This window comes from Motacilla alba, chromosome 8 (genome assembly GCF_015832195.1).
Source record: "Motacilla alba alba isolate MOTALB_02 chromosome 8, Motacilla_alba_V1.0_pri, whole genome shotgun sequence".
In the NCBI taxonomy this organism is placed as follows: Eukaryota; Metazoa; Chordata; class Aves; order Passeriformes; family Motacillidae; genus Motacilla; species Motacilla alba.
Window position 1 is genome coordinate 24,284,620 of NC_052023.1, and position 25,071 is coordinate 24,309,690.

The 25,071-nt window shown below is 44.4% G+C and overlaps 1 protein-coding gene across 2 annotated transcripts in view; it reads left to right on the forward strand.

Moving 5' to 3' along the window:
• Positions 1 to 25,071, forward strand: part of HMCN1 (hemicentin 1) — a 166,825-nt gene that overhangs the window by 82,706 nt on the left and 59,048 nt on the right. For both annotated transcript variants that reach the window (XM_038144148.1, XM_038144147.1), the window contains exons 30-46: positions 995 to 1,149; positions 3,108 to 3,386; positions 4,187 to 4,468; positions 5,432 to 5,540; positions 6,110 to 6,279; positions 6,572 to 6,726; positions 7,445 to 7,568; positions 8,859 to 8,960; positions 10,587 to 10,739; positions 13,785 to 13,936; positions 14,671 to 14,794; positions 18,642 to 18,817; positions 19,108 to 19,204; positions 21,219 to 21,341; positions 23,098 to 23,259; positions 23,892 to 24,173; positions 24,600 to 24,767. In XM_038144148.1, the coding sequence (XP_038000076.1) occupies positions 995 to 1,149; positions 3,108 to 3,386; positions 4,187 to 4,468; positions 5,432 to 5,540; positions 6,110 to 6,279; positions 6,572 to 6,726; positions 7,445 to 7,568; positions 8,859 to 8,960; positions 10,587 to 10,739; positions 13,785 to 13,936; positions 14,671 to 14,794; positions 18,642 to 18,817; positions 19,108 to 19,204; positions 21,219 to 21,341; positions 23,098 to 23,259; positions 23,892 to 24,173; positions 24,600 to 24,767 (2,813 nt within the window). The remainder of the gene's footprint in view (positions 1 to 994; positions 1,150 to 3,107; positions 3,387 to 4,186; positions 4,469 to 5,431; positions 5,541 to 6,109; positions 6,280 to 6,571; positions 6,727 to 7,444; positions 7,569 to 8,858; positions 8,961 to 10,586; positions 10,740 to 13,784; positions 13,937 to 14,670; positions 14,795 to 18,641; positions 18,818 to 19,107; positions 19,205 to 21,218; positions 21,342 to 23,097; positions 23,260 to 23,891; positions 24,174 to 24,599; positions 24,768 to 25,071) is intronic.

The following is a 25,071-nucleotide window of genomic DNA, read 5'->3' on the forward strand; positions in this document are numbered from 1 at the left end:
ATATTGCATCTTTTGTGGTTTGTGTCAGGCTCTTCCTCCCCTAGAGCAGAGAGGAAGGAGGTGCAATGTTTAACCACTTCATGTTAACTTAGTGTCCCAGAATTTGAGGTGATGTGAGGTGGTAAATTCTTTAATCAAAACTTAACATCCTACTTTCCTTTCTGAACTCACCCATTGTTGGCACTTGCAGAGCAGATTTTGGGTTTTTGGAGAGAGATGATGGTTGAAGCAAGATAAGCAGAACTATTTCTTTGAGTTTATTCTGTGAGTTATTCTACCTGGATTATTTTACACACATTATTAGTTAAAATGCAGTTGTTTAGCAGAGATGATTTTTTCAGTGGTAGGCAGAAGTCAGATGTTTTGCTGGCTAGTGCCTTGTGCAGTTCTGCATATATGGTTTCAGACCATTAAAGGTCTGAAAGGTTATATGTACAAATATATGTTTGAAAACATTTATAGCCTGCATATTTTCCATTCCTCATCTCATCTTCTAGGAAAGCACACCAGAAGAATTCTTAAATATTAGCTGAAAACCCAGCTGGGTTGGGTGTTTTTGGTGTTTAACAATATAGTTCAGTATAGGCATTGGTCAGGACTCACAGACACTCTTCTGTGACAATTCCTTACCCTTTGCTATGGATATGTTCTTCCTGTGTAGTAGTTGACATTTTGTTATCAGCAAAGGCCTAGTATGACTAAATAAATTAGGAAAAGGAGCTGAGGTCAGGTGTGCGACTCTGGCTCTGGTGCTGGTATCCTGGAGGTCTGAGAAAAGTTTGTGGTTTGGTTTCTTTTAGAAGTTAGGGGTAGAGTTAATCATAATAGCTTGTTGCTGCATGTTGGTTCTTGTGATTAAAGCTATTAATTTAGTGCTAAATTACACTCTGGAATGATACAATTATTGCCACCAAAGGACTTCTTACTGTCAGTTTAAATCGGTGCTGAAAGAGTGAGGGCAGAATTCTGTGAAGCAAAATGGTCTCTGTTTCAGGCCCTTGTTTTTGGGTGATCCCAATGTTGAGCTCCTGGACAGGCACCAAGTTCTCCACATCAAGAGTGCTCGCAGGGTTGACAAGGGTCGCTACCAGTGCAGTGCCACCAACACTGCTGGCAAACAAGTGAAGGAGGTCAGGCTCATTGTCCATGGTAAGTTTGTGGAATGCCTGATCCCAGAAGATCCTCTTGTTTTACTCTTAAGGTTTCTTTTTGAATGGAGATACTCAGGCAAATGCAAATTAAGTCTCTGATGCTACAAAATTTGTGTGTAAATTTAATTTAATCGTGTTTTCACAAAACAACCTTTTTAAGTATTTTTATGTATGAAGTTAAGTATGGATGTAGTAGTCTTTTTAGGCTTGGAAAAACACCTTGAAAGGTTGCCTATATACTTCTTTTTTCTAATTCATGAAAGCAAAAAATCTTGAAGGGTGTTCTCAAATTCTGCTGTTAGTTTCAACTGAATTTTTTATTATGACATTGTCTTCATTGTTTTGATCTGTCTTAGGGAGGAGAAAATTATTAAGATTTTGTTTTTAATACACAGTTGGTCTTATTTTTCTTAGCCTGGTGCCAGGATATACCTTGTACTTCATGGGACTCAGAAATTCTTGTGCCTGGAGTGTGAAGGGCAGGGATTTGAGTCTGTTAGCTCTCGAGTCCTCCCTTGCTATGGAGTTGTTCCTGAACATTGTGTGTGATTCTGTGGGCTTAATGTGCATTGTTTCCTTCATCTGGGACATTTGTGAAGCACAAAGCTCCCATAGGCACAGGAACGTGGCTGCACACCAGTCTTGGTGAGACCTTTTTCTATCAGGAACAAAGGGAATGCTGGGAGGACTTGCAGGAGATTGTGGCTGTTCTGACATTAGAGGAATAAAACAGCTTCCCCCTCTTCCCCACAGATAAAATCCTTGCAGATGAGTAGATTTATTTCGGGTTCTTCAGGAAAGATGAATTTGTAACAGCAGAATGGGACTTCTCTTTACTTTTGTATTTCTCATTAGTCCTGGCTAAACAAACAGAAGCCCACAGAGTAAGTGAGGAACCTCAGTGCCAATTCTTGCTATGTTTCTTACTTTGTTTTAGCTGTTTAGCCCTGCTTTTGGCTTTGATATTTTCCCAAAACACCATATTAAAACGATTCCTCATCTCTGATGGAGAAATGCAGTCGCCTTTGAACTGTGTTTCAGCATATTCAGTGGATTTGGGGTTTTTGATACAAAAAATGTTTACTTTTTAAATACTTCATTGCGTTTTGATAACTGCAGGACCTGTCTCAGGTGGGGATCCATCCGTTCACAGACACTTTGCTTTGCATTTCTGCAGTGGTGTTTTCAATGACCGCTGTGGAAGTCAGAGGAATCCGTGGATGTACTGAGCATGTTTGGCAGCAGAGGAGTCAATGTGTCTGCCAGATGTGTCTGGTCCTTTCAGCAGCCATAAATTTAGTCGTTGCCAATTGCACTGTGTTTTTATTGCTTCTATAGAGATTTACGGACTCTTTATATTGGCTGATTTACACAAGAGCTTGTTTGCTAGAAAAATCCGAGTCCTGCTGCCTAGAGAGCAAGGGAAATGACTATGGGCCAAAAAGCTTCAAAAATAGGAGCATAAAGCAAGACTATTAAGCTCATACTTAGTCTCAAAGTAACTGACTTCATCCTCAAAAGTTTGGAGCATGGAGCAGTTCCCACTGCCGTTGTGCAGGCTCTTGGGTGTGTTTGGTATTTTCAATAGCGGGATCCTTGCTGGGAGGATGCACCTCCCAAGGCATCTGAGAATTGCTCTTTCTTTGGAGACAGGTAAGAGGGCTACCCAAGTGCATTGCAGGAGGCATGGAGGTCCAGCTGTCATAACCTGCCACATGTTGGAGCCTGGTGGCCTTTTTGTTGTGTTCTCTTCATGCTTTCTACCCTGTGTGCCTTGAAGGACTATACAGGTGAAAGATGAGCTCTGCTGGGCAAAGAACCAAACAAAACACAGCAGGAAGGGTTGGAAGGCTGATGAAGATATTTTATTCTTACAGCATTCTAATGTTTTGTTTAAATCTGCACATACTTTTCAGTCTAAGGCTTTAATGTTGTTGTTTTTGTCTTTTGAACTAGTCCCCCCTAGTATTAAGGGAGGAAACATTACCACAGAGGTATCGGTGCTCCTCAACAACCTGATAAATCTGGAATGTGAAACCAAGGGAATCCCTGTGCCCACCATCACCTGGTACAAGGATGGTCAGCGTGTGATTTCCAGCCCCCAGGCTCTGTATGTGGACAGAGGGCAGTTCCTGCAGATCCAGCGGGCACAGGTGTCAGACTCTGCCCAGTACTCGTGTCGTGCGACCAGCACTGCGGGGGCTGCCGAGAAGCTCTTCCACGTGGATGTCTATGGTGAGGGACAGCTCCTGGGCTGCCTTACTGCTCCTGCAGAACGGCTGTGGAAGAGATCTTCAGCCTCTGCTGCCTGGCAGTGGCTGTGATTAAATTCTGGCCTCTGTTGGCAGGGCTGTGTAGAGGGAGATTTAGACCCTCTGCTTTATGGAACTCTCCGACAGATTTTGACTTCGTGGAATCATAAAATGGTTTGGGTTGGAAGGGAGCTTACAGCCCATCCAGTCCCACCCCTGCCATGGGCAGGGACACCTTCCACTAGCCCAGATTTTCTCCAAGTCCCATTCAGCCTGGCCTTGGACACTTGCAGGGATCCAGGGGCAGCCACAGTTTCTCTGGGCACCCTGTGCCAGGGCCTCCCCACCCTCCCAGGGAACAATTCCTTCCCAATATCCCATCTAACCCTGCCCTCCCTTCACTGGGCTTGGTACCATGCTTTCTTCTACTCAGCTATTTCTCTTCCATGTATATCCATTCTTTATCTCGCATCTGCATGCTAAGCAATACTTACTTGAAAGAGCCATTCTGGATGGGATCTTTACTGTACTCCTTTAAGTCCTTCTTGCCTAGTTCTTCCCTCTTAAAGTACTGCATATCCTCTGTTTTATACAGCTGGTCAATTTTGAGCTACATCATTTGGCTTCTCGGCCTCGCCTTGCCCCAGCAGCAAATTTTCACATGAAATTGTGCGTGACGTGATGGCAGATGGAGCCAGAATGGGTGGAACAAACCCATTTTCCCTTAATACATTTGCTGGCTACAGAATTAATGGCTTGCAATATATTTCTTCCTTTCTGCAGTTCCTCCAGTAATTGAGGGCGATGCTGACACAGCCCAGAGCAGGCAGGTGGTTGCTGGGAATTCCCTGACGTTGGAGTGTAAGGCTGCTGGCAACCCTCCCCCTCTCCTGACCTGGTTAAAAGATGGAGTTCCCGTGAAAGCAAGTGACAAGCTCCGTGTCCTGGCTGGGGGGAAGCAGCTGGAGATCCTGAACGCTGTTGAGGCTGACCAGGGCCAGTACTGGTGTGTGGCCACAAGCATAGCTGGAGAACAAGAAATCAAGTATGACGTTGAAATCTTAGGTGTGTGAGCTGCAGATTTATCAGGTTCCCATAAACCTAAGATGGAAAAGTTCCATAAAACCTATGGTTTTGGTGGTTTTTTTTTTTTTTGTTGGTATTAATATATTAAGATGAGTTAGTCATGCTCTGTACCTTGCTGAACTAGCACTGCACAACTTTTCTGTCCAGGGCTACAGGACAGTTGAAGACTTGTACTTTCAGGTTAATTCTTGAAGGATTTTTGTGCATGTGGTAGGTGAATATTCTCAGCAACCTCTAAACCTCTAAAATTCTTCTTACTTGTCTTCAGAGAAGAAAATCACAGAAATCCATCAGAAATATCACTTAGTAGTTGCCTCTGGGAGAGGACTTTTTCTCTGAATTTTAGTTGTGCAAGTTTTGAACCTTATACTGAAAAAAATACTTTTTCTTCTGTATCCCTTGAATCCATTACACAGTCTGTATCTCAGCAGTCCCTTCTGAATGTCTTGAGGTCTTCTCCTGATATGGAAGAGAACTGTAAAGGACTGATTTTTAGGTTTTGCTCACTTGAACATAATACTGAATGCAGATGTAGAGCATCCATTCTGCTTCTGCAGGTAAATGTCACTAGTCTTGATAGTGGAGGAGCTGTGTGTCAGTGCTTCCTCCCCAGAGAGGATGAGACAGGGTGAAGAGGACCTGGAAGAGGATCCTCTGCATCTTTGTTTTGCTGACAAAGGGTGCCAAAAGCACCCCCCCCCTGCTTCCCACCCATTCACAAGGTTCTTCTGACAGAATCTGGAAAATATAACCAAACAAGAAACAGTAAAAAAGTGTGAGCACAGATTTGAAGCCACAAAATGTCACTGGGCAGATGTTTCCCTTCAGAAAGGAACAGTGGTTCATAATGAATCAGCGTGTGTTTTACAGTACTATTTGAGAGACTTGTTTGATATTTCTGATGTGTAAAGGTTTCTCTTGGTGGATTTTTCTCTCTTACAGTGCCACCATTTGTGGAAGGTGGGGATGAGCTCTTGGGCTATATTGTGATTCTCCATAGCCCTTTGGAGCTGGATTGTTCAGCAAGAGGGACACCCTCACCAACTATCACGTAAGGGCACTGGTATGACAGTAGAAAAAATACAAATAAATCTGCTGGTTGGTTAGGTGAGCTTAAGGAGCCACCTGTGTTAATCAGTGGTGGTTAATGAGTAGAGGACAAACTCCTGGCTCCACTGATAGCACCATTAGGCACTCATTTGGCAGCATCAGGATTTCATTTTCAGGTAGTTTGGTTTGTTGTGCCAATATCCATGTCCTGGACATGAGGATAGAAAACAAGAGCAGACAAAACTTTTAAGTCCTTTGCTAAGGCAGCTTGATATGCCCTTTCTTCTGTCACCCATAATTGCTTTTGCTTTGGAGGTTCCTCTCTGCCTCTGGTGGTATCTGTGTCACCTTTCTGACACTGTCTTTAATGGCCATTCCCCAATACTCCCTTCTGATAAACCTACAATTTGTGGCACTCAGACAAGAGGAATACAACCTGACACTTCCAGACTTCCCTAGAAATGCCAACGGAGTTACTGAGGCATTCTGTTTAATAGAATTGTGCATATTTTAAGATTGTTGTTGATCTTACTTTCATTGACAACTGAAATGGAACATTCTTTTTGGTAGGTGGTTCAAAGATGGTCAGCCACTTGGAGAGGAGGCTGAACACAAGGTCTTATTAAATGGACAGAAACTTGTCATCTCTCAAGCTCAAGTGTCAGACAGCGGCCGCTATAAATGTGTGGCTGCAAACAAGGCGGGAGAGCATGAAAAGGAATTTGATGTTACAGTGCATGGTAGGTTACTCAAGGTGTGCGGGAGGCAGCAGACTGCTTTTATTTCAAATTCCTGGCAAGAAGGTGCTCAAACTTTTTATAAATGTTTATTTGCATTAGCAGGTTGTAAAACTGGAGAGGAGATTAGATGAAATAGGATCGTAGAATGGTTTGAGTTGGACACCAGCCATGGCAGGGACACCTTCCACTAGATCTGGAAGTAGAAGTAAAGCTGCGATGGGATGCTGCTTCTGTATACTTAAATGTTCATGTTTAAATGAGGCAATGCTTTTTTTTCTGGTGCTTTTTGCAGTTCCTCCAACCATTAAATCAGCTGGGCCTTCCGAGAGAGCAGTTGTGCTCCACAAGCCTGTGACACTGCAGTGCATAGCCAGTGGCATCCCCAGCCCTTCCATAACCTGGTTAAAAGATGGACAGCCAGTAAACACAGCCAGGGGAAATATCAGAGTAAGCATGATTCTTTTGTGGGATCCAAACCATGGAAGATAATTGCTGTAAGTTATACATGTTAGTGCTTCTTTTCCTTTCGCTTCTCTCACCCTGTAATACAAAAGTGCTTAAGAGCCATCCTGCAGAGTGAGGGGCTTTCTACCTGATTAGGGTGGTGTCTCAGGCAATAGCAGTGTTCAGCAGACTGAGTCCCACCAGACACCTGGTATCAGGAAAGTCCATGACTTGGAAATACAGAATCTGTCTCCTTCCAGTTGTACTTAGCCTTTCAAGGTCAAATGCTTGTCTGCTGGTTGTGAGGTGGCTCTAGCCACTCATCCCTGTGAGCTGGGATTAGCTGAGCTGTTCTGTGATCACTGCTACCTGTAATTTCCTTCTCCTGGTGAGATCCTGCCTTTCCATGAAGAGCCCTCCCCAGTGCTTGCATGTTCCGGGGGTGAGTGCTTGCAGTGGCTTTGATTTCCCATGGCTGGAGCAGTTTTTGGTACCTTGCCTTCAGTCTCCTCTGCCTGCCTGCCCCTTCCCAGCCAGGTCTCCTCACACCTCTTCATCTCCTGATGCTGCTGTCCCAGGGACACTGAAATCTCTGACCCAGCGGTTTCCTCGTTCCGTGAGCCGGGGTTGGGAGGGGATGAGCCCGGCCGTGTCCGCTCACCCAGAGCGGCTGTGCTGGGGGCAGCGGTGTCACACGGCTCCTCTCTGTGTTTGGGAACAGCTGGAGGCCTCGGGCCGTGTCCTGCAGTTTGGCAAGGCCCTGCCCGGAGACGCCGGCCGCTACACCTGCGTGGCCACCAACGCTGCGGGGGAGGCCCAGCAGCACACCCGGCTCCACGTGCACGGTAATGCGGCCAAACGGGGCTGTCCACGCAGCTCTTGCACCTGGGCTCACCTTGCTCTGGCTTTTTCCCTGGCTCTGCACGTCCGCCTCTCACTTCCCTTTCTCTGTCTTACTCCGTTAGTAAGGAGTGAGGGCAGAAACTGGCTTTTGTGGAGTTTGGCCTCTCCTATAATACCAAAGGACACAGAAATGGTACCTTTCCAGGTACCTCTGCTACTCAGAGGTATCCCAAAAAGTCAAACACGTTCCTACTAACCTACCCTTCAGAAGGGTACTCTGTGTTTCTGAATCAATGTGTGATATACCACATTTCATTACTAATTTCGTCCAAGATTTTTGTGGATATTGGTATTCCCCGTGACCCTGGGAAATGGGAAATTTTTTACAGGCATAACTTCTCTGAGAAAGGAACATTTTCTTGTGAGGAGATTTTTCAGCCTGTTTGAAAGGAATTTTCTTGTGCAGCTAAAAACAATAGAAAAAGAGTCAAGGGAACTTGAGAAGCTGTCGTTTCCATGTGAATTTAATAAACGCTCTCACCATGATTTACATATATTTGGCTTAGAAGTGGTCACGAAGTGTTGTGCATTGCTGATGTGACCCAGTCCTCAAAGGAGGGGTGGCAATCCTCAGGAGGTGCAGAAATAGACTGTGGCAATATTTTTACACAGTATGGCTATGTTGACTTTTATTGCCAAGCCAAGCCAGTAACTGGAAGGCATTAAACTGAAGCGAGGAGAGGTTGCAGAGTCTCTGTGGATTGGACTTAGAAAGAGAACCCACATTCAGACTGTGATAATTGCATCACAACCAAATTCAGTGTCAGTCCCATGCTCATAGAGCTCTCCTTTGCTGTCAGTCTTCACGTTCAAACTGTTATTATCTGGCGTTTCTGTCACGTTTCAGATTTTGGAACTTCAGGAAGGTAAAACTGTCTTCACTACTCAAGTTACCATCACCAGCTGAAGTGAGAGGAGCTTGCCACAAGAAAGAATTGCTGTTCTGTGTTGTGTACGCATTACTTGCAAATCTTTAAGTTCCATTTTTCCTGGAAAAAAATTAAAATTAGCAAAAATGTTTTATTCCTCTTACCACTAATGAGATTATATAATTAGAAAGTATTTCCATTTCAGAGGTGAAATTTCTGGAGAAATTCCTTGGTCACCCGGCAGTTGAAGCTTGTGCAACTCATTGCCCAAAGTTTCTCCAAGGGTAGATTACTTTGTGATCATATGCTCTGCTAGCTGGGTGGCTGAATTAATGGAAACCTGCTGCTTTTGTTTCTTCCCAGAACCACCCGGTCTGGAAAATGCAGGAAAAATATTAAATGAAACAGTGGTGATGAATAATCCAATCCATCTAGAATGCAGAGCATCTGGGAACCCTCTGCCAGGTAACCATGTGCACCTCGGGGAGCATCTCATCAAGGGTTTCACTTTCACGTGTCTGTGGAACGTAATGGATATGCTGAATGTGGAGCTATTTGTGTGGTTTTAAACCAGCTAGAAACTGTGTGATGGAAAATGTCAATGTATGGGCTGACAGGGAGGAAGGATTGAGGAATTCAGTGATCCCCTCTGATAAATGAGTGAAAACACATCACAAGGATGATCTGTTCCCTTGTGATGCCCTGTCCACAGGCAGGAGCGCTTATTAAATTTCTACTGAATGAGCTTTAAACACATCCACTTTTATCTCCTTTCAGTTCAGTATTTGTTAGTGTAAGGCAGACCTGAAATACTTCATGAATTGAGTTTGCCTGTCAAGTGTGCTCATGTCTAGGACTTTTTTAATGTGTGGGTTTTGTTACCTAGTAAGATATAAAAAGACATATTATTATGAGAGCAATTTGCTGTATTAATTATTGTAGGGCAGAACAGGGGGAGTCGTTACTAAGAGCTTATATCTAATACAGGAAGTTATTCTCATGCTGATTATAGCAACATTTTCAGATGAAAGGTGTTATTACATTTCAGATGCGCATCCAGCTTCTTGTTTTCTGCCTTTTTAAGAATTCATTCACAGCAAAGTATTATTTTGTAGAAGAATTTCTACTTACATAAAAAAGTTAAAATATTGAGAAAGTAAAATGTTATAAAAGCATAAGAATTTTATGTCAATTCTATGCTCCTTTTAAATTTTTTCTTCTTTATCCTCCAAGTTTTCAGTTATTTTAGTTATCAACAATTAAAACGATGGATTTCAGATAATTTATGCAATAAGAACAGTTTGGTCACCCCTGGTGGGATGCAATGGCTCATCCTGTTGTCAAGATATAACATGACTCAGGAAAGTGAGGAGCACAGCATCCCACTGGAAAAGAGAGAAGCTGTGTGCAGGTCTTATCTATCAGTCAGGCTAGAGCACTTAGTGGGTTTGAGTCTTTCTCCAAAACCCCTTGTGTATTACAGATAATCCTTCCATGAGCAGTAGTTTCATTTGAGTAGTGAAGTGATGCCAGCAAAGCCTCAATGACCCTTTCTCCTGATGGATGATGCCATCTTTTGGCTGAGATGCAAAATCTGCAGATTTTCTTGGTTGTCAACTTCCTATAAAATTTTCTTCTGCAGTAACACCAAGATTTCTGCTCTTTGTTTTCACTTTTTTGATCTGCCAATTGCTCTTTGATTTGGTTCCTTATGTTTTGATTCTTTGTCCCAGGTAGTTCAGTTTAATGTAGTGATAATTTAGGGTAAAAGGTAAAAAAATTGATATATGTTATAGACTCCCTGGATAGATCCTCTATCTATCCCCTATTATATGTATCTATAATATATAGGGATGTTATTGTATTCCGGGATGGTTTGGGTTGCTTTCCTGTTGAATTGTGGGGCATAGTCATCAAATCTTCCTATTTCCTAATTTTCTGTTACATTTTATTATTCTTAATCACGACTAACGGTGCCATTGACTGTTAAATGTTGGCGTGTGTGAGGAAGCTGAGGTGGCCAGCGTGACGGCTCTGTGGTGCCACATTTGTCGGGGTTGTCAGTGATTTGTCCCCGTTGCTCCCCCGCAGCCGTGTCGTGGTCCAAGGACGGGCGCGCGCTGGGTGACAGGGGACAGGTGCTGCGCATCGAGGGCGCGCAGGTGGCCGACTCCGGCCTCTACAGGTGCCTGGCCACCAACGCCGCGGGCACGGCCGAGCTGCTCTACAGCCTCCAGGTGCATGGTGAGTGCACAACCACGGAACTGTCACTCCTGGAGTTTGGGGAACACTTCTGGGAGCCTTGAGTGCAACTGTTCCCCCAGTGACCCATGTCCCCAAGTGCTACATCCACGCGGCTTTTAAATCCCTCCAGGGAAGGAGTCCCCACCACTGCCCTGGAAGCTGTGCCAGTGTCTGCCTGTCCTGTCCATGAGGAAACTTGTCCTAATGTCTAAATTAACCTCCCTACCCCCAGCACACCTTGAGGCTGTTTCCTCTTGCCCTGTATTGTGACACTTAGGAATAATACATGCCAGCTCCACCTTTGCTTTCTTCCTTTTCCAGTCTGTTTAACAGACTTGGTGTCACTCATCACGTGATTACAGAATCCCAGAGTGGTTTCAGTTGGAAGGGACCTTACATCCAGTGCCACCCTGTGCCATAGGCAGAGACACCTTCTACTATCCCAGGTTGCTCCAAGCCCTGTCCAACCTGCCTGGGACACTTCCAGGAATCCAGGGGCAGCCACAGCCTCTCTGGGAATTCCATTCCAGGGCCCTCCCCACCCTCACAGCCAGGATTTTCTTCCCAGTATCCCACCTGACCCTGCTGTCTGGTAGTGGAAAGCCATTCCCCCTTGTCCTGGCACTCCATGCTCTTCTCTCTTCTGTTTTCTTACTGACATTGGAATAGTGTCAGTTTTGAATGTGGAAAATGTGCCAACGGAAGGCATTCCTAGGAGTAATGAATTTATGGAAGAGGTATTTGTTTAAAGGATCACTTGAGCAATTTGGAGGCCCGGGCAGTTGCTGGGATTTGTTATAGGTGACTTTGAAGCTCACAATAGACAAAGGACACAGATCAAATGCTCTTTTGTAATCCAAGAGTTTTGAAGAAAAATGTGCTGTGTCCAAGGAGATGAAGTGGAAGTGTGGGTGTTTGCTTACATGAGACACCTAAACAAAAGCCCAGCTGGAGCTTTTCCACTGATTTCAGTGGCTTTTGGATGTGGCCATAATCCAAATTCTTATCTTTGATACATGCATGTGCATGTATCTGGTTTTCTGTGGGAGTCTTCCATCCAAAAGTGTGGCCCAATTTTGGCACAGCTGAGATGCACACACAGTATATAGATCCTATTAATGTTAATTAATGACTTGGGCAGTGCGTTTCCATGGATTTAATGACCATCATGGGAAAAACTGATGGCACAAGACACAGTCAAAAGCAATTAACCCCACCCAGTGATGAATTCCCTGGAAATTTTTAGAGCTAAGGTCATTATTCTAGTTAAATGGAAAATAACCCTTCAGTACACGTGTGCCTTTTTAGGGGTGGCGGAATTTCAGCAAAAATGTCCAGAGTTTTCTAGGGTACTAAAATTTTCTAAGACACAGAGCTTCCCCTTCTAGAACAGAGTATATGCAGTTGCAGCCACAAGTAGTGGCACCAGAGGAACTGATTGCATTGAACTCCTCTCAGTGAACCTGCTTCATTCAGCTGGTGTCCTGCCAGGCTGACAGTAGAGAGGTGCTGGAATTCACCATCCACAGGTTCATCATCCAGTGTCCCTAGGGTTTATGAGTTTGAGAAGACAAAACTTAAAGGTTTTGCCCTCTTTGCCAGTGGAGGCAATGACTCTTTAATGGAGAGCAGGCTCAAATGCTAAGTACTGAAAGTTGTGCTGCATTTATGGAAAGGCTGCTCTAGATTTCCATGAGCACCTGCCTTGGTCAACTACTGGTCTTATTCACCAGTTTCTATTGTTAATAGTGTTATCAGATCTTTTTGGCATTAAAAAACAGTGCTTGATACCTCAAGCTTAACACTGAATGGAACCAGGTAGGCAAACTGAAGGATTTAGGTGGAATGCAAGTTTAGTTAGAACTCATAGGATTTCATTGTATTAATTCTTTTCACTTCTTTCTCCCCACTATAGCTTTCTCAGGCATTTGAGAGCAATGAGGGCTGTTGTATTGCCATAGGAAGAACTCTGTGTGGGGAAAAGATGAAAAAATTATAAAATCCTGTGCCTTTTTTCTGCCCTTACTGCTATTGGTGAATTATGCGTACGAGTGAGGAGAATCGCAGAATCGTGGAGTGATTTGGGTTGGAAGGGCCCTTAAAGCCCATCCAGTTCCACCCCCTGCCATGGGCAGGGACACCTTCCCCTGTCCCAAGTTGCTCCAAGTCCTGTCCAGCCTGGCCTTGGACACTCTCAGAGATGGGGGAGCCACAACCTGAGTTACAGCCTCTTAGAGGTTACTAAATTCATTAGTGAATCTTATTTTCAGAGCAGAATTCTATACATGTTTTCTCTCCTCACACAGGGCAATGTGTAGCATACACCATTCTCATCTCTTTGTAGGAGTGACTTTAAACATTAAGTTTTTATCTGATACTGACTTTTAAACTTAATCACTAAACTATTACAGTTATTGGTACGAGCAAATAGAATAGTTTTGATTCTCCTAGTACATGAAGCATCTTCCTTTTTTAATGATTCTTGTCTCCCTTTCTACCAGAGCCCTACAACATTTGCTAGACTCTGTGTGCCTAGAGTAAGTGCTTTAGATGTTCCATTGCAGTGTTTTGTGTCATCAGAGAGGCAGATGTTTTTCAGTCTAATCTAGTAAACGTTTCCATATGCTCTGCCAGGCCAATTTATCACTCTGTGTATGGATTTGCTTTATGTGGTTTATATGGTAAACTCCTTTCTTTAATCCCCACCACTCCTAAAGTCTTTCACAAGGTCTAAATGGAATAGTAGAAGAGTTTGAGGGAATATTTTCTGGCTTTATGGTGTGGTTCCTGGGTTTCACAGCTGTCCTCTGGGCTGTGGGCCCAGTCCCACATACCTTGCTCACAGTAGTTTCACTGCAGTTATCTGCCTGCTCATGCTAGGGAAGAGCAGGATCTGGCACAGAGCAAAGATATTACAAGAGTTCAGCAGGAATAACATGAGAAAAGAGAAATAACGTCCAAATTTAGGTGGCCTATTTAATGTTGTTGTGATCAGTACTCTTATGTAGCTGTTACAGCCCTTTTTCTGTGGATTTTTTTTTTCAGTCCCCCCATCCATCTCTGGCAGCAGTGACATGGTGACAGTAGTGGTCAATAATGCAGTGAGACTGGAGTGTGAAGCCAGAGGCATCCCTGCCCCTATCCTGACATGGCTGAAGGATGGGAGCCCTGTGTCCAGCGTCAGCAACGGCCTCCAGGTACCAGGGACAGATCCTGCTCTATGGTGTTCCCTGTTGTGGGAGGAGGCTTTTAAGTCAGTGCAGTTTAATGGAAGGGAATGAGTGGGAGGGTTTGGAATAATAATATAAGGCCTTTTGCTCTGGGTTGTGTGTGTGAGTTTAGCTCCAGTACTGTGTGAAGTGGAAGATAGAGATACATTGAAATAAAGTGATCATTTCAGCTGATACCATACTGAGTAAATTTACATCAACAAATTTTCTACTTACTGGGAAGAAGAGGAAATTGGACCAGATTACTCCACTGAAGAGATCTGGAAAGCTCATTACATACAACAGTAATTCAGAAAATAAAACCAACCTCTGATATTTCAGAGGTAAAAGGAGAGGCAGTAGTTGGTTTTTGGAAGTTGATTTTATAATCTGAAAGGCAAGAAGGGGAATTTGTGTTCTGTGGGGCCAGCTCAGGGCAGAGACAAAAGGTGTGACAGCATGTTTGAAGCTGGTAGGAGGGAGGGAGGGAGGGAGTGGTGTGCAGATCTTTCGAAGTCTTGAGAATGCCAGGAATTCCTTAGGGACTGGCATGAAGTTGGAGTTCTGCTTTTCAAGTCTGGATTGGATGAGAACACCAGAGTGCAGGGAGATGGTGGGAAGCAGTGGCAAAGCAAATGTTCCATTTTGAAATGAGTCCTAGGTGTTCCCCCACCTGTGTTTGACCCCGGGGTGTGCCTGAAGGTGCTGTGCTCCTGTTGCAGGTCCTGTCGGGGGGCCGGGTGCTGGCACTGCCCAGTGCCCAGCTCAGTGACACAGGGACCTACACTTGTGTGGCAGTCAACGCTGCAGGGGAGAGCCAGAGGGACATCGACCTCCGTGTTTATGGTGAGTGACAAACATCTTTCTTTTGTCTCTGAGAGCTATTCTTCAAGCTTTAATGTAACACTGTGGGCCTAGACCCTGAGCAGTGCTGAGTAAAAATAGTCTCAACCTGTAATGGAAGGCCAGGTGAGGAGGAGGAGTTTGTGTATGGAAGTTAAAACATGTATATGCACATCCACCCTCTTTTACTAAAGCATGTCGGTGTGTCCTTCTGTGTGTCCTTGAAGAAATGTAACTACAGCAATGAATTTACAAGTTTAATGCATAAAAGTTTATTTACTAATGAGAAGAGAAAACACATGTTTGTGTAAAGCCAGATAGACCTGCCAGGTGAGAGATATTCTTGGGCCCAGTGCTCTGTTGTCTTTATTGCACCAGAAGGAGGTACTGGGAGCTCCCCATCCAGCTCTGCAGTTCCTGTGCCATTCCCAAGCCTTGCTCTGCCTGCCTAAATGGAGGGGACTCTTTTAGTGCTAAATAGTGACACTGTGTTGAGTCCAGCCAGTCAGCTCTGTCTCCTTCAAGGAGCAGGAAAGAGGTGTTTTTTTTAGTTTGTCAGTTTTCCAAATTGTCAGTGAGTTAATTCTGAATATTTTTGCCTGAACTTGTGTAAATTCATCCTCCCTTCTGATTCGAGCAATGCTCTCAGATACCGGGTGGGATTGTTGGGATTGTCCTGTGCAGGATTTTGGTGATCCCTGCAGGTCCCTTCCAACTCAGGATATTCTGTGATTCTGTGCTTTCTTGTAACTTACATGAAATTCATCCTGGATTTTTTGTAACCTGTATCAGATGCCTTTTCATATTCATAGAATGGTTTGGGTTGGAAGGGAGCTTAAAGCCCACCCAGTGCCACCCCTGCCCTGGGCAGGGATACCTTCCACTATCCCAGGTTGCTCCAAGGCCCATCCAGCCTGGCCTTGGACACTTCCAGGGATCCAGGGACAGCCACAGCTTCTCTGGGCACCCTGTGCCAGGGCCTGCCCACCCTCACAGGGAAGGATTCCTTCCCCATATCCCAACTAACCTTGCCCTCTGGAAGGCACTCCTAATTGTCCTGTCCCTCCAGGCCCTTGCCCAAAGTCCCTCTCCAGTTCTCTTGGAGCCTCTTCAGGCACTGGAAGGGTCCCTAATGTCACCCATGATAGGTTCTCAGAGCCTGTGGGTGCTGTGCCTGCAGGGATGCCAGGGAGTGTGGCTGTAGCAGGTTTTGAGTTCCCTTGGACATCTCAGAGGATTTGTCCAGCAGGAAAATGAGGATAAAGAATAATCTGACATTTGTTTTAGAAATGTTACAGTTCCAGATGTGTAGAGAGGCATTTCGAATTGAGGCACCTTTGTGGTGTTGCTTCTGCTTTCAGTAGGTCAGTGGACTCTGCCAGTCTCTAGCATTATGGCAATCCCCTGTGGGAAACCTTGCAAGAAAAGTTAGGAGTGTGGATGAGGTTCTACAAAGGGGCAGCTGCCCAAGTTATTTGTTCCCTAGTTTGGCTTTCAGAATTGTCTCCCTTGGTTAGGGTACCCCTGACTGAAGTCCTGGTGACTTGTGCATCTGGAAGGGGCAGTTAGAAACCCAGGACTTTGTTGTGGCAAGTGGGCCAAAGTTAATATGGCTGGAACATTTTATGTCTAGAGCAAGGAATATCAGGGTCTCCTTTGGAGTTTGAGGGCAAGTATGTATGTCTGTGTAATGTGACATAGATATATTTATTATTCCTCTTTTATTTTCTGGAACCTCTGTCCATTTTAACTGGAGGAAATGAAAAGAGTTAGGAGTTGGGAATGTTTAAAATTAGTGTTGTATTAGAAGCTGGCCAGGGTTGAGATCAGCTGCAGGACCAGCTTGAGTGAGGCTGTCACCAAAAAGTAATATTGCTCTTCAGACTTGCCTCATAGGGGCAATCCAATTAAGAAGCCACAGGAGGAAAATTATTTGGAGTAGTTGGAGCTGGGTTGGTTGGAAATGTGCACTGAGCCAGGAGTTGGAACAAGCTCAGTTACTTACAGTTACTATGAGCATAATTAGATTAATTTAAAACCCCGTTCCTTCAGAAATAAGTGCTTTAGTGTCTGTGTCATAAACTCAGTTTCCTTTTGAGCACATTTCAATTCATCGAGCTGAGAGGAAAAGTAAATGGTTGAAAAGTCTTTGGAAATAAATTTGCCTTCTGCAGGAATGGATCAGCTTCCAAGTCTCAGTTCCACAATACTCATAAAGAATCTGGACCTTTGTCAGTTCTAGAAAGATAAAAAGATAAACAGATTTTTTTTTTTCATTTACTATATTTCTTATCCACGGGGATCAGGCTTTTCCCTAAGTTATTTCCAAACTGTGAAATCACCAGCTCTGCTCTGTGCTTCCTGGGCAGGAAACACAAAGCTTGATCGATCCTGGTCTTTCAGACCACCTCGAGAGTGGTCTTGCTGTCCCTGAGTGCCATTTTGGGACAGATTCTGGTCTCCCATGTATGATTAACCTAGTGTGCTTGTTCTCACAGATGGTCCCACTGCCTCCCTTCTCACCCCTAAGTTCTGTGCACTCAGACCCTCAGTGTCTGGGGTCATGGATCCCAAAACTAAAGGACAAAGGAAATGTGACAGTAAAGGTTCTTATATTTGGTCCTGGTCAACTTCTTGGGGGGCAGTATTTTGTCTGTGTTCTTTTTGACTCCAGCCATGAACACTTTCCCTGTGGAGAATTGCTGACTTGCTGTGTTCAAGGTTTAGTTCTCAGTTGCCTTCTCAGTTACTTTTGTTTTTCTGATTGTGGAAACACACAATTAAAAACAGGGGGAAAAATGTGTTTTCTTAAAATCTGACACTGTTCAAGAACAGCTAATGGGTTTCAACTGAAGTGCCCAGTGTTCTGGGGTTTTTTATTTCTACACAGAAAACTTTCCTTTCAAAAGGAGATTTTTTCTACTGTCTGATTTGGAAATAATAGTGTAATAATGAGGTTATCACTGAACTGCAGGACAAATGTTAATATAGTGCTCAGTGCCCACAACTGCAATAATTAGTAGATCCCACAAACCTGATACATGAGCTAATTGTAGATTATTATTTGTTGATTAAGTCATTAACCCATTGACTTGCTTGCTGACCATGTAAGTTCTTACTCTGTCAGCTGTATTTGGTCATCTCTGGACAGATTATCTGTAGGTCAGAGTTTTCCTTAAAGCCAGATATCCTTCTTGGTGCTATCTGGAACAGCTTAAGACATTTTCAGCTTCTGAGGCTGATAGTTATCTCATGAGCTTTTTCACTCAGCAGCTCTTTTTCTTTCTTGCAGGAATGCATTCCCCCATTTTTATATACGGGGGATTTTCTTTTCTAGCTACGTTTCAAGGGGGTTTTTTGCTAGTCTTGACTTGTCCTTATGATTTCTCTGTAGCTGACACCTCACTAGTGTGTATTTTGTATGGAAAATATTCTGTAAATAACAAAAATTATTATTGTGGTTTTTGTGGTATAAAGAAGACTGAAGTTGTGTGTAACTGAAGGTGTAAATGTCATTTTATCTTTGTGCAGTGAAATCCCTTAACTCCACGTTATGTTTGCTCTGTGAAATCATCAGTACCCAAAGGTCCCTTGGTTTGGGCAATAGGACAGGAGGAAACAGCTTTGGGTTGTGCTAGGGGGAGGTTCAGGTTGGATATTAGGAAAAATTCTTCACAGGAAGGGTGGTCAGACACTGGCACATCTGCCCAGGCAGAGGTGGAGTTGCCATCCCTGGAGGGATTTACGACCTGTGGATGTTGCCCCTGGGGGTAGTGCTGGGGAATGGTTGGCCTCGATGGTCTCAGAGGGCTTTTCCAAGGTAACCAAGTGTGTGATTGTGTTGGTGCAGTCCCTCCCGACATCGTGGGCGAGGAGCAGAACGTGTCAGTGCTGCTGGGCCAGGCCCTGGAGCTGCGGTGCCAGGGCAGCGCCGTGCCCCCGCCCCGCCTCGCCTGGCTCAGGGACGGGCGGCCCTTGCTGGAGAAGCCAGGCCTGAGCATCTCTGCAGATGGCAGCGTGCTGAAGGTAAGCTGGGCAGGCAGGGCGTGCTGAGGCTCACCCTGGGGAGTTGCACCCTCCTTGGAGCTGGGACAGCATTGGGCTCTCTGGGGCAGCAGAGAGCCCAATGAGGTGAGGAGGGAGGGATGGCAGAGACCCCAGCTGTCTGGGTACAGAGCTTGCCAGCTTCATGATGTTTTATTAATATTCTGGGAGACATATGTAAAAATAAAATTGAAACCCAAGCCCCCTCTCCCTGCACATTCCATGAATAATTATGTAGGAAGAAGAAACCCAGGTTTTCCTTTTGTCCCCAGATTGAAGGAGCTCAAGTGCAGGACACTGGACGCTACACTTGCGAAGCGACAAATGTTGCTGGGAAAACTGAGAAGAATTATAATGTCAATATTTGGGGTAAGATTTATTAAGCTTATTCCAGAAATGGGAACGAAGCTCAGAGCTGAATTATGGTGTGAGACACTGAAATCCTCTGTAGTTCATCAACACTCAGTTGCTGAGGCTCGTACAAGGATATGTTGTTGTATTTGCTGTAGTTGAACGGGGCCCAAGACTGCACACATTTTTCAAATTGTTTTAATTTAGTTCTAAATTAACATCAGTTACCCTACAGGCCTTTGTTGAGCTTGCAGGAATGAGAGCAGTTAGAACTATAGCTAGTGAGTGGCATCCCTTCTCATGGCAGGGACTTGGAACAAGATGATCTTTAAGGTCCCTTCCAGCCCACACCATTCTGTGATCATGATTCTGTGATAAATACTTGGGTTTAGGTCCATAGCTTTAATGCCATTTTAAAGTAACATACCAACTTTCCAGTTACTGAAATGCTGAAGCATCGGAAACTCAGATAAATAAAAGCTGCCTTGCAATCTTACTAGTGCTGCATCATAAAAACAGCTTTAATAATTTTTTATATGGCTCTATGATGAATGGGGCTTAGGACATTGTTTTAATAATTGCTTTTGAGGGGGTTTTCTGCACCATAATTTTCTTCTCAAATTGAAATGTCCCTGTTTTACTATTATAAATCAACTTCTTGCTTTGAAGTCACAAGACTAGAACTACATACGAAGGTTTGTAACACAAAAATGACTTTTTTCAGTTCAGATTTCAAGTCTGTCATTATTAAAAGACCTATTCATGGCATTTGACTTAGAGGTGGATGTTGTAGTACCATGCCATTTTCCCATGCTGAAGCAAATACCATTTACTGTGCAGGTCAGCCTCTGCTTTCCTCTTTCTCTCCCAGACTTTTACACAGGACCTTTGCTGGAGGGATTTAGATTTGTTCCTTTGTGCAGTAGGACCATTCCAGTAGGATTTGAATGGAGGGATAATTCTTTGCTAGTTAGCAGCTTTGATGGGATAAGCTTGATAGAAACCACAGGCTGCCTGTGAAAGCCATCTGTGGATAATTGTTTAGAATTACAGTTTTAATTTATGCCCCAGAATCCAAAGTCCTCCTTGCCATATTTTGAGATTTTAAATCCAGGAAATGTATCCTCCTGAGGATTTGTGAGAGCTAAGTGTGGATCCAGGAGCCAGCCTTGTCCTGGCTGGAAGCAGGACAAATAAAGGGTAAAGCAGGCAGTACCATAAGGCCCTTGGAAATGTTGTTTCAAACCCCACACATCTGGTTGCTGCTGAAGAGCTGGAGGTGTCAGAAGGAGAAGCTGGCTATTGTCACATACATTAAAAAAGTGCTGCATAAGTTGCTCACCTGGGAGGTTTTATTTGCCAGGTTCTACCTGCAGTCTCCTCTGCTTTTTCTTACTCTCTACCTACTCTGTTTTCATCTGATGAAAATTATTCCCTGATTCTTAAGAGGCAATTAGCCCTTCCCTAGGGTTTGAACCAAGGTTTTTTAAGACTTTGAGAATCAGAGTAAAACACTGGTCCCTTTTGTCTGCAGCTGGTTTAGATCACAGAGCTGAAAAGCAAAGTGATCCTTCTGTTGCAGGAGGGTGATCAGAGGGGTGGGATTCACTGCCTTGGATGTGGCAGCCAGCGTGCTGATGCAGGAAACATTCGAGGGAAAAATGCAGGATGAATTTTAAGTCACTGATGATGATCTCTGTGGGGTTATTAGCTGAAGCCATGAATGAGGCAGGCTCTTAGAGTTGGAGTCACTTGACAAAGTTCCCCAAACCATCTTTGTTCATGGAAGTCCATTAAAGGCAACCCAAATTAAAGCCTGTCCATGCAGCAGCCCTTAGAGCCCAGAAGGATGGATGCAGTCATTCCCAAGTGTATTGTTCCCTACCCAATGGCCTGGTTAGCATTGAGGAGACAATCCTTGTCATTGCTGCAGAGCTGGACGGGAGAGATTTGCATGAGGGTCATTTGGGGTTTACTGCTGGCTGATAATGTGTTGTTTCAAAGGCTGCACTTACTTGGCTTTTCTTTGCAGTGTCACCAAGTATTTCTGGCTCAGATGACAGCTCTCAGCTGACAGTCACTGAAGGGAGCTTGATTAGCCTGATCTGTGAGTCCAGTGGCATCCCACCACCCAGTCTCACCTGGAAAAAGAATGGTGGGTAACTGCCAGTTGTCTGTTTTATAAAGCAAATGGGATAATTCTGACCTGCTGGATTTGCTTTTCATCTTGTGTACATTTTGGATGGTGTGTTCTAAGGAGTTCACATGTGCAGATAAATCTGCATAATCCTGGCATTGAGTAATGTGAACTCCAGGAATAGATTATTCCCTTCTCACTGTCTCACCTCTGCTTGGATTAGGTGTTTCTAAAGGTGCAAGAGAAGCGCAGTGCTGACGTTGCTCAGCTGAGAAAAGCAAACTGTTGAGCACTTAATGTTTATTTACCATGGGTGCAAGAGGACAGCAGCACAGTGCCCCATCCCTGGAAGTGTTCCAGACCAGGGTAGATGTCTTTTGAGCAAGTGGAAGCAACTCTCCCATGGCAGAGTTGGAATGAGATGATCTTTAAGGTCCCTTCCAACCCAAACCATTCTGGGATTGTAAGAATTGTTTGTGGATCCCAGATGTCAGGGCCAGGGTCGCTGGGAGTCCCTTGGTATGAAGTTGAGTTTCTGCCCTGTGATCCACTGCATTACACAGATCCTCTGAGCTGGATTTAAATCTGCAGCCATGGCACCCAGCCAAGGGGTGAAGATGTGTGTAGTTGTAGTAATTGCTTTGGGGATTCACCAAACCCTTTCTCTCCAGTCTTGTTCAAGAGTAGTCTGTACACCTTTTACTTTAGGGGTCAAAGTTACATTGCCAAACGCCTCTTTAGGAGGTGGCAAACAAAGCCAGCTATTTTCAGCACCTTCTTTTAGCTCTGCTGGAGAGAGAATACAGGGAAAAATAAGATAATTTACTTTTCCATTGTGGTAATACTTGTGTTAATTATCAATCTTACTTATATTTGTGTTTTTCTTAGGAGAACAATTCAATATGGTATGTACTTGCTTTAATTAATTTTGGCTTATGAAAAGAGCAGGTTTTAATTACAGAACACTTTTTCCAATGCATAACATTTTGAGAGAACAGGAAGTTCTTTTTAAACCCTGTCTCTTGGAAGCCAGAAAGGCCTTGTATGACATTTAAATGCACTTCAAGGCTAATGTGTGTACACTTAATGGAAGGAAGGAGACTTAAACCTGCTAGAAAATCTAGAAAAGCAGTTAGAAAGGAAGAGTATATTTTTCAGCATGTTCGACATTTGGTGCACTTTGTAGAGAGGACTTCAAATGCACCAAGAGGGAAACGAAGATTAAGCTTCTTTGAAGAATTCATGGTAGGTGCATTCCTTCTGTCAGGAAGTGTCCCTGTATTTGGAACGATGGAAATGGATGATCTGAGTTCTCAGAGAATGCAGTGGGAGTTTGCTGTCACGTTTCTGCTGAGGATTTCCTGAGAAGAAGCCTGTGACACCCAGCACACAGATAGTGTGAATCCTAAACTATGTGTTTCTAAGCACTGGCTGTGCTGGGTGAGACAATTATACACTGAAAAGTGAGTCACCTTTTACTGAAAGTGCTGAGCTTTCTGCTCGGTGGAGGTGTTCCAAACTCTGGATGGATGTGAGGGAGAAGTCAGTGTGCTTTAGCTCAAGGTATGCCTTGAAATCAGTGGTTAATACAGAAAGTCCTCAGGATATGCTTGTGCCAAATTCCTACTTTCTGGAAAAACTCTGACAGAGTACTTCTAAAATGGGCAAATGTGCAACTCAGTCCTTTTGAATGAGCCAGTGGACTTCACACCATGTGAATTTCATTTGCTCCTGGCCATTGGTGTCATTTTATGTGACAGAAGGTGTCTTGCAGGCTCTCCTGTGGTGCCGGAGCCATCGGGAAGGGTGCGGGTGCTGTCTGGGGGCAGACAGCTCCAGCTTGCAGTTGCTGACAGGTCTGATGCTGCATCTTACACCTGTATTGCTTCAAACGTGGCTGGGAGTGCCACCAGAGAGTACAGCCTGCAAGTGTACAGTAAGTGCCAGGAAAACTCTGATTACACTTTACCAGTTGTGCAGTAATGTTATGGGAGTGTGAGCTGGGCCGTGGTGTTGAGCTGCAGAGTCACCAGAGATGGAGTGCTTGGCTGTAGGACTATTTAGAGGTACTTCAAGGAGAGTGTTATGTCATTAAAATTTTGGCAATTTGGACCTGTAGCTTGACCAAGACATTGCATATCCCTGTTGAAAGTGCACAATCCACTGATGTAACCCCTTTAGTCTTGTCCCCAAGCTGCAGTAGTGATGGCAACTGAATGAACTTGGATTTCCCTTAATTCCTTTAGACTTCACTATATTTTTGTTGGGAATAAAAGGAGATATTTTTAAACAATCCCATAGAGAAGAAAATCTTCCAAAATCTGTAGGGATTGATAGTGCAGGGACAGTCTTTTTTAATATAATTTTTTCTCTTGTTTGCATTTTAAAAAATGCCTGTAAGTTAACATTTTAAAAAACATTTTTACTTTATGCTGTGGGAGAGGGGGAAAGGAGCTGATTTGCCTTTTACTGGCCCTGCTGCTCTGGAAAATGGACTCAGCAGCAGGTGAAGATTCTGAAGTGCAGCTTCCAGTTGACTCCAACACTGTGTCCCTTGTTCTTCCCTAGCTCGACCAACTATATCCAACAGTGGTCCCCACCCGTCAGAGGTCGTTGTCACCCAGGGAAGCGAAGTGTCCCTGGAGTGCGAGGCTGAGGGCACTCCTGAGCCAGCAGTGACGTGGCTGAAGGACGGGCGGGCGCTGGGCAGCGGCAGGGACGTGGCGCTGCTGGCCGGGGGCCGTGTCCTGCGGCTGCAGCGTGCCCGGGTGTCCGACACCGGCCGCTACGTCTGCGTGGCCACCAACGCCGCCGGGCTGGCCGACAGGAAATATGACCTCAGCGTCCATGGTGAGTGGGGGCCACCTGGGGCACGTGGAAATTCACCACTGGGTGGCCCAGCAATGGTGTGCAGCTCAGTGCACCGCCTGGATCTGCTGCAGGGGATGCAGCTCTAGTTGCAGTGTTAGGAAAAGCCCAAATCCTAGTTTATAACTCCTGAATATTTTAAAATTTTAGCCCTCTTTCTGTTAATATCAATCTACCCTGAGTGGCTTCGTCACCTGAGATAACCAGGGTATGGTACAATTTTACATGATATTAGTCTGAGTGTCATGGTGGGAAATATTCTGTTGCTGGGGAGAGAAATTAAAGTTTAACCAAGACCACCCTGCTGCTCACCCTCAGTAAACTAATATTTGGGTGACACAACGATTTGTGAGCAAAATGAATTTGTATTTGCTCTGAAGTATGTCTTTTCCTTACTCTTTGCTGTAGTTCCCCCAAGTATTGGTGGTTACCAGCAGCTGCCTGAAAACATCAGCACTGTGGAGAAGAATCCCATCTCCCTGGTTTGTGAAGCCTCAGGAATCCCCTTGCCAGCAATCACGTGGCTCAAGGATGGTTTGCCCATCACCTTGAACAGCTCGGTTCGAATCCTCTCAGGTACAAAAACTGGTGGGCAGATGGCAACATTTCACTTTGTCATGCCCAGAAATACACTCCATTGACTCTCCTATTTATTTTTCTCCACCTCTTCCTCTTCACAGTTGTTTTACCATTTAAAGAGGAAAAATCTTTGAAAGAAAAATGACAAAAACCAAAGCACATCTCTAATTTCTATGGGTCTGTATTTGAAGCCAAAGAGAGCCTCAGAAATGAGTGCATGTGAAAACATTTCTGGCTGTGTTGTTTCTTTGACCTTGGATTTGCCACTGGCAAATAGAAATCTCATGACAATAACTTTTGA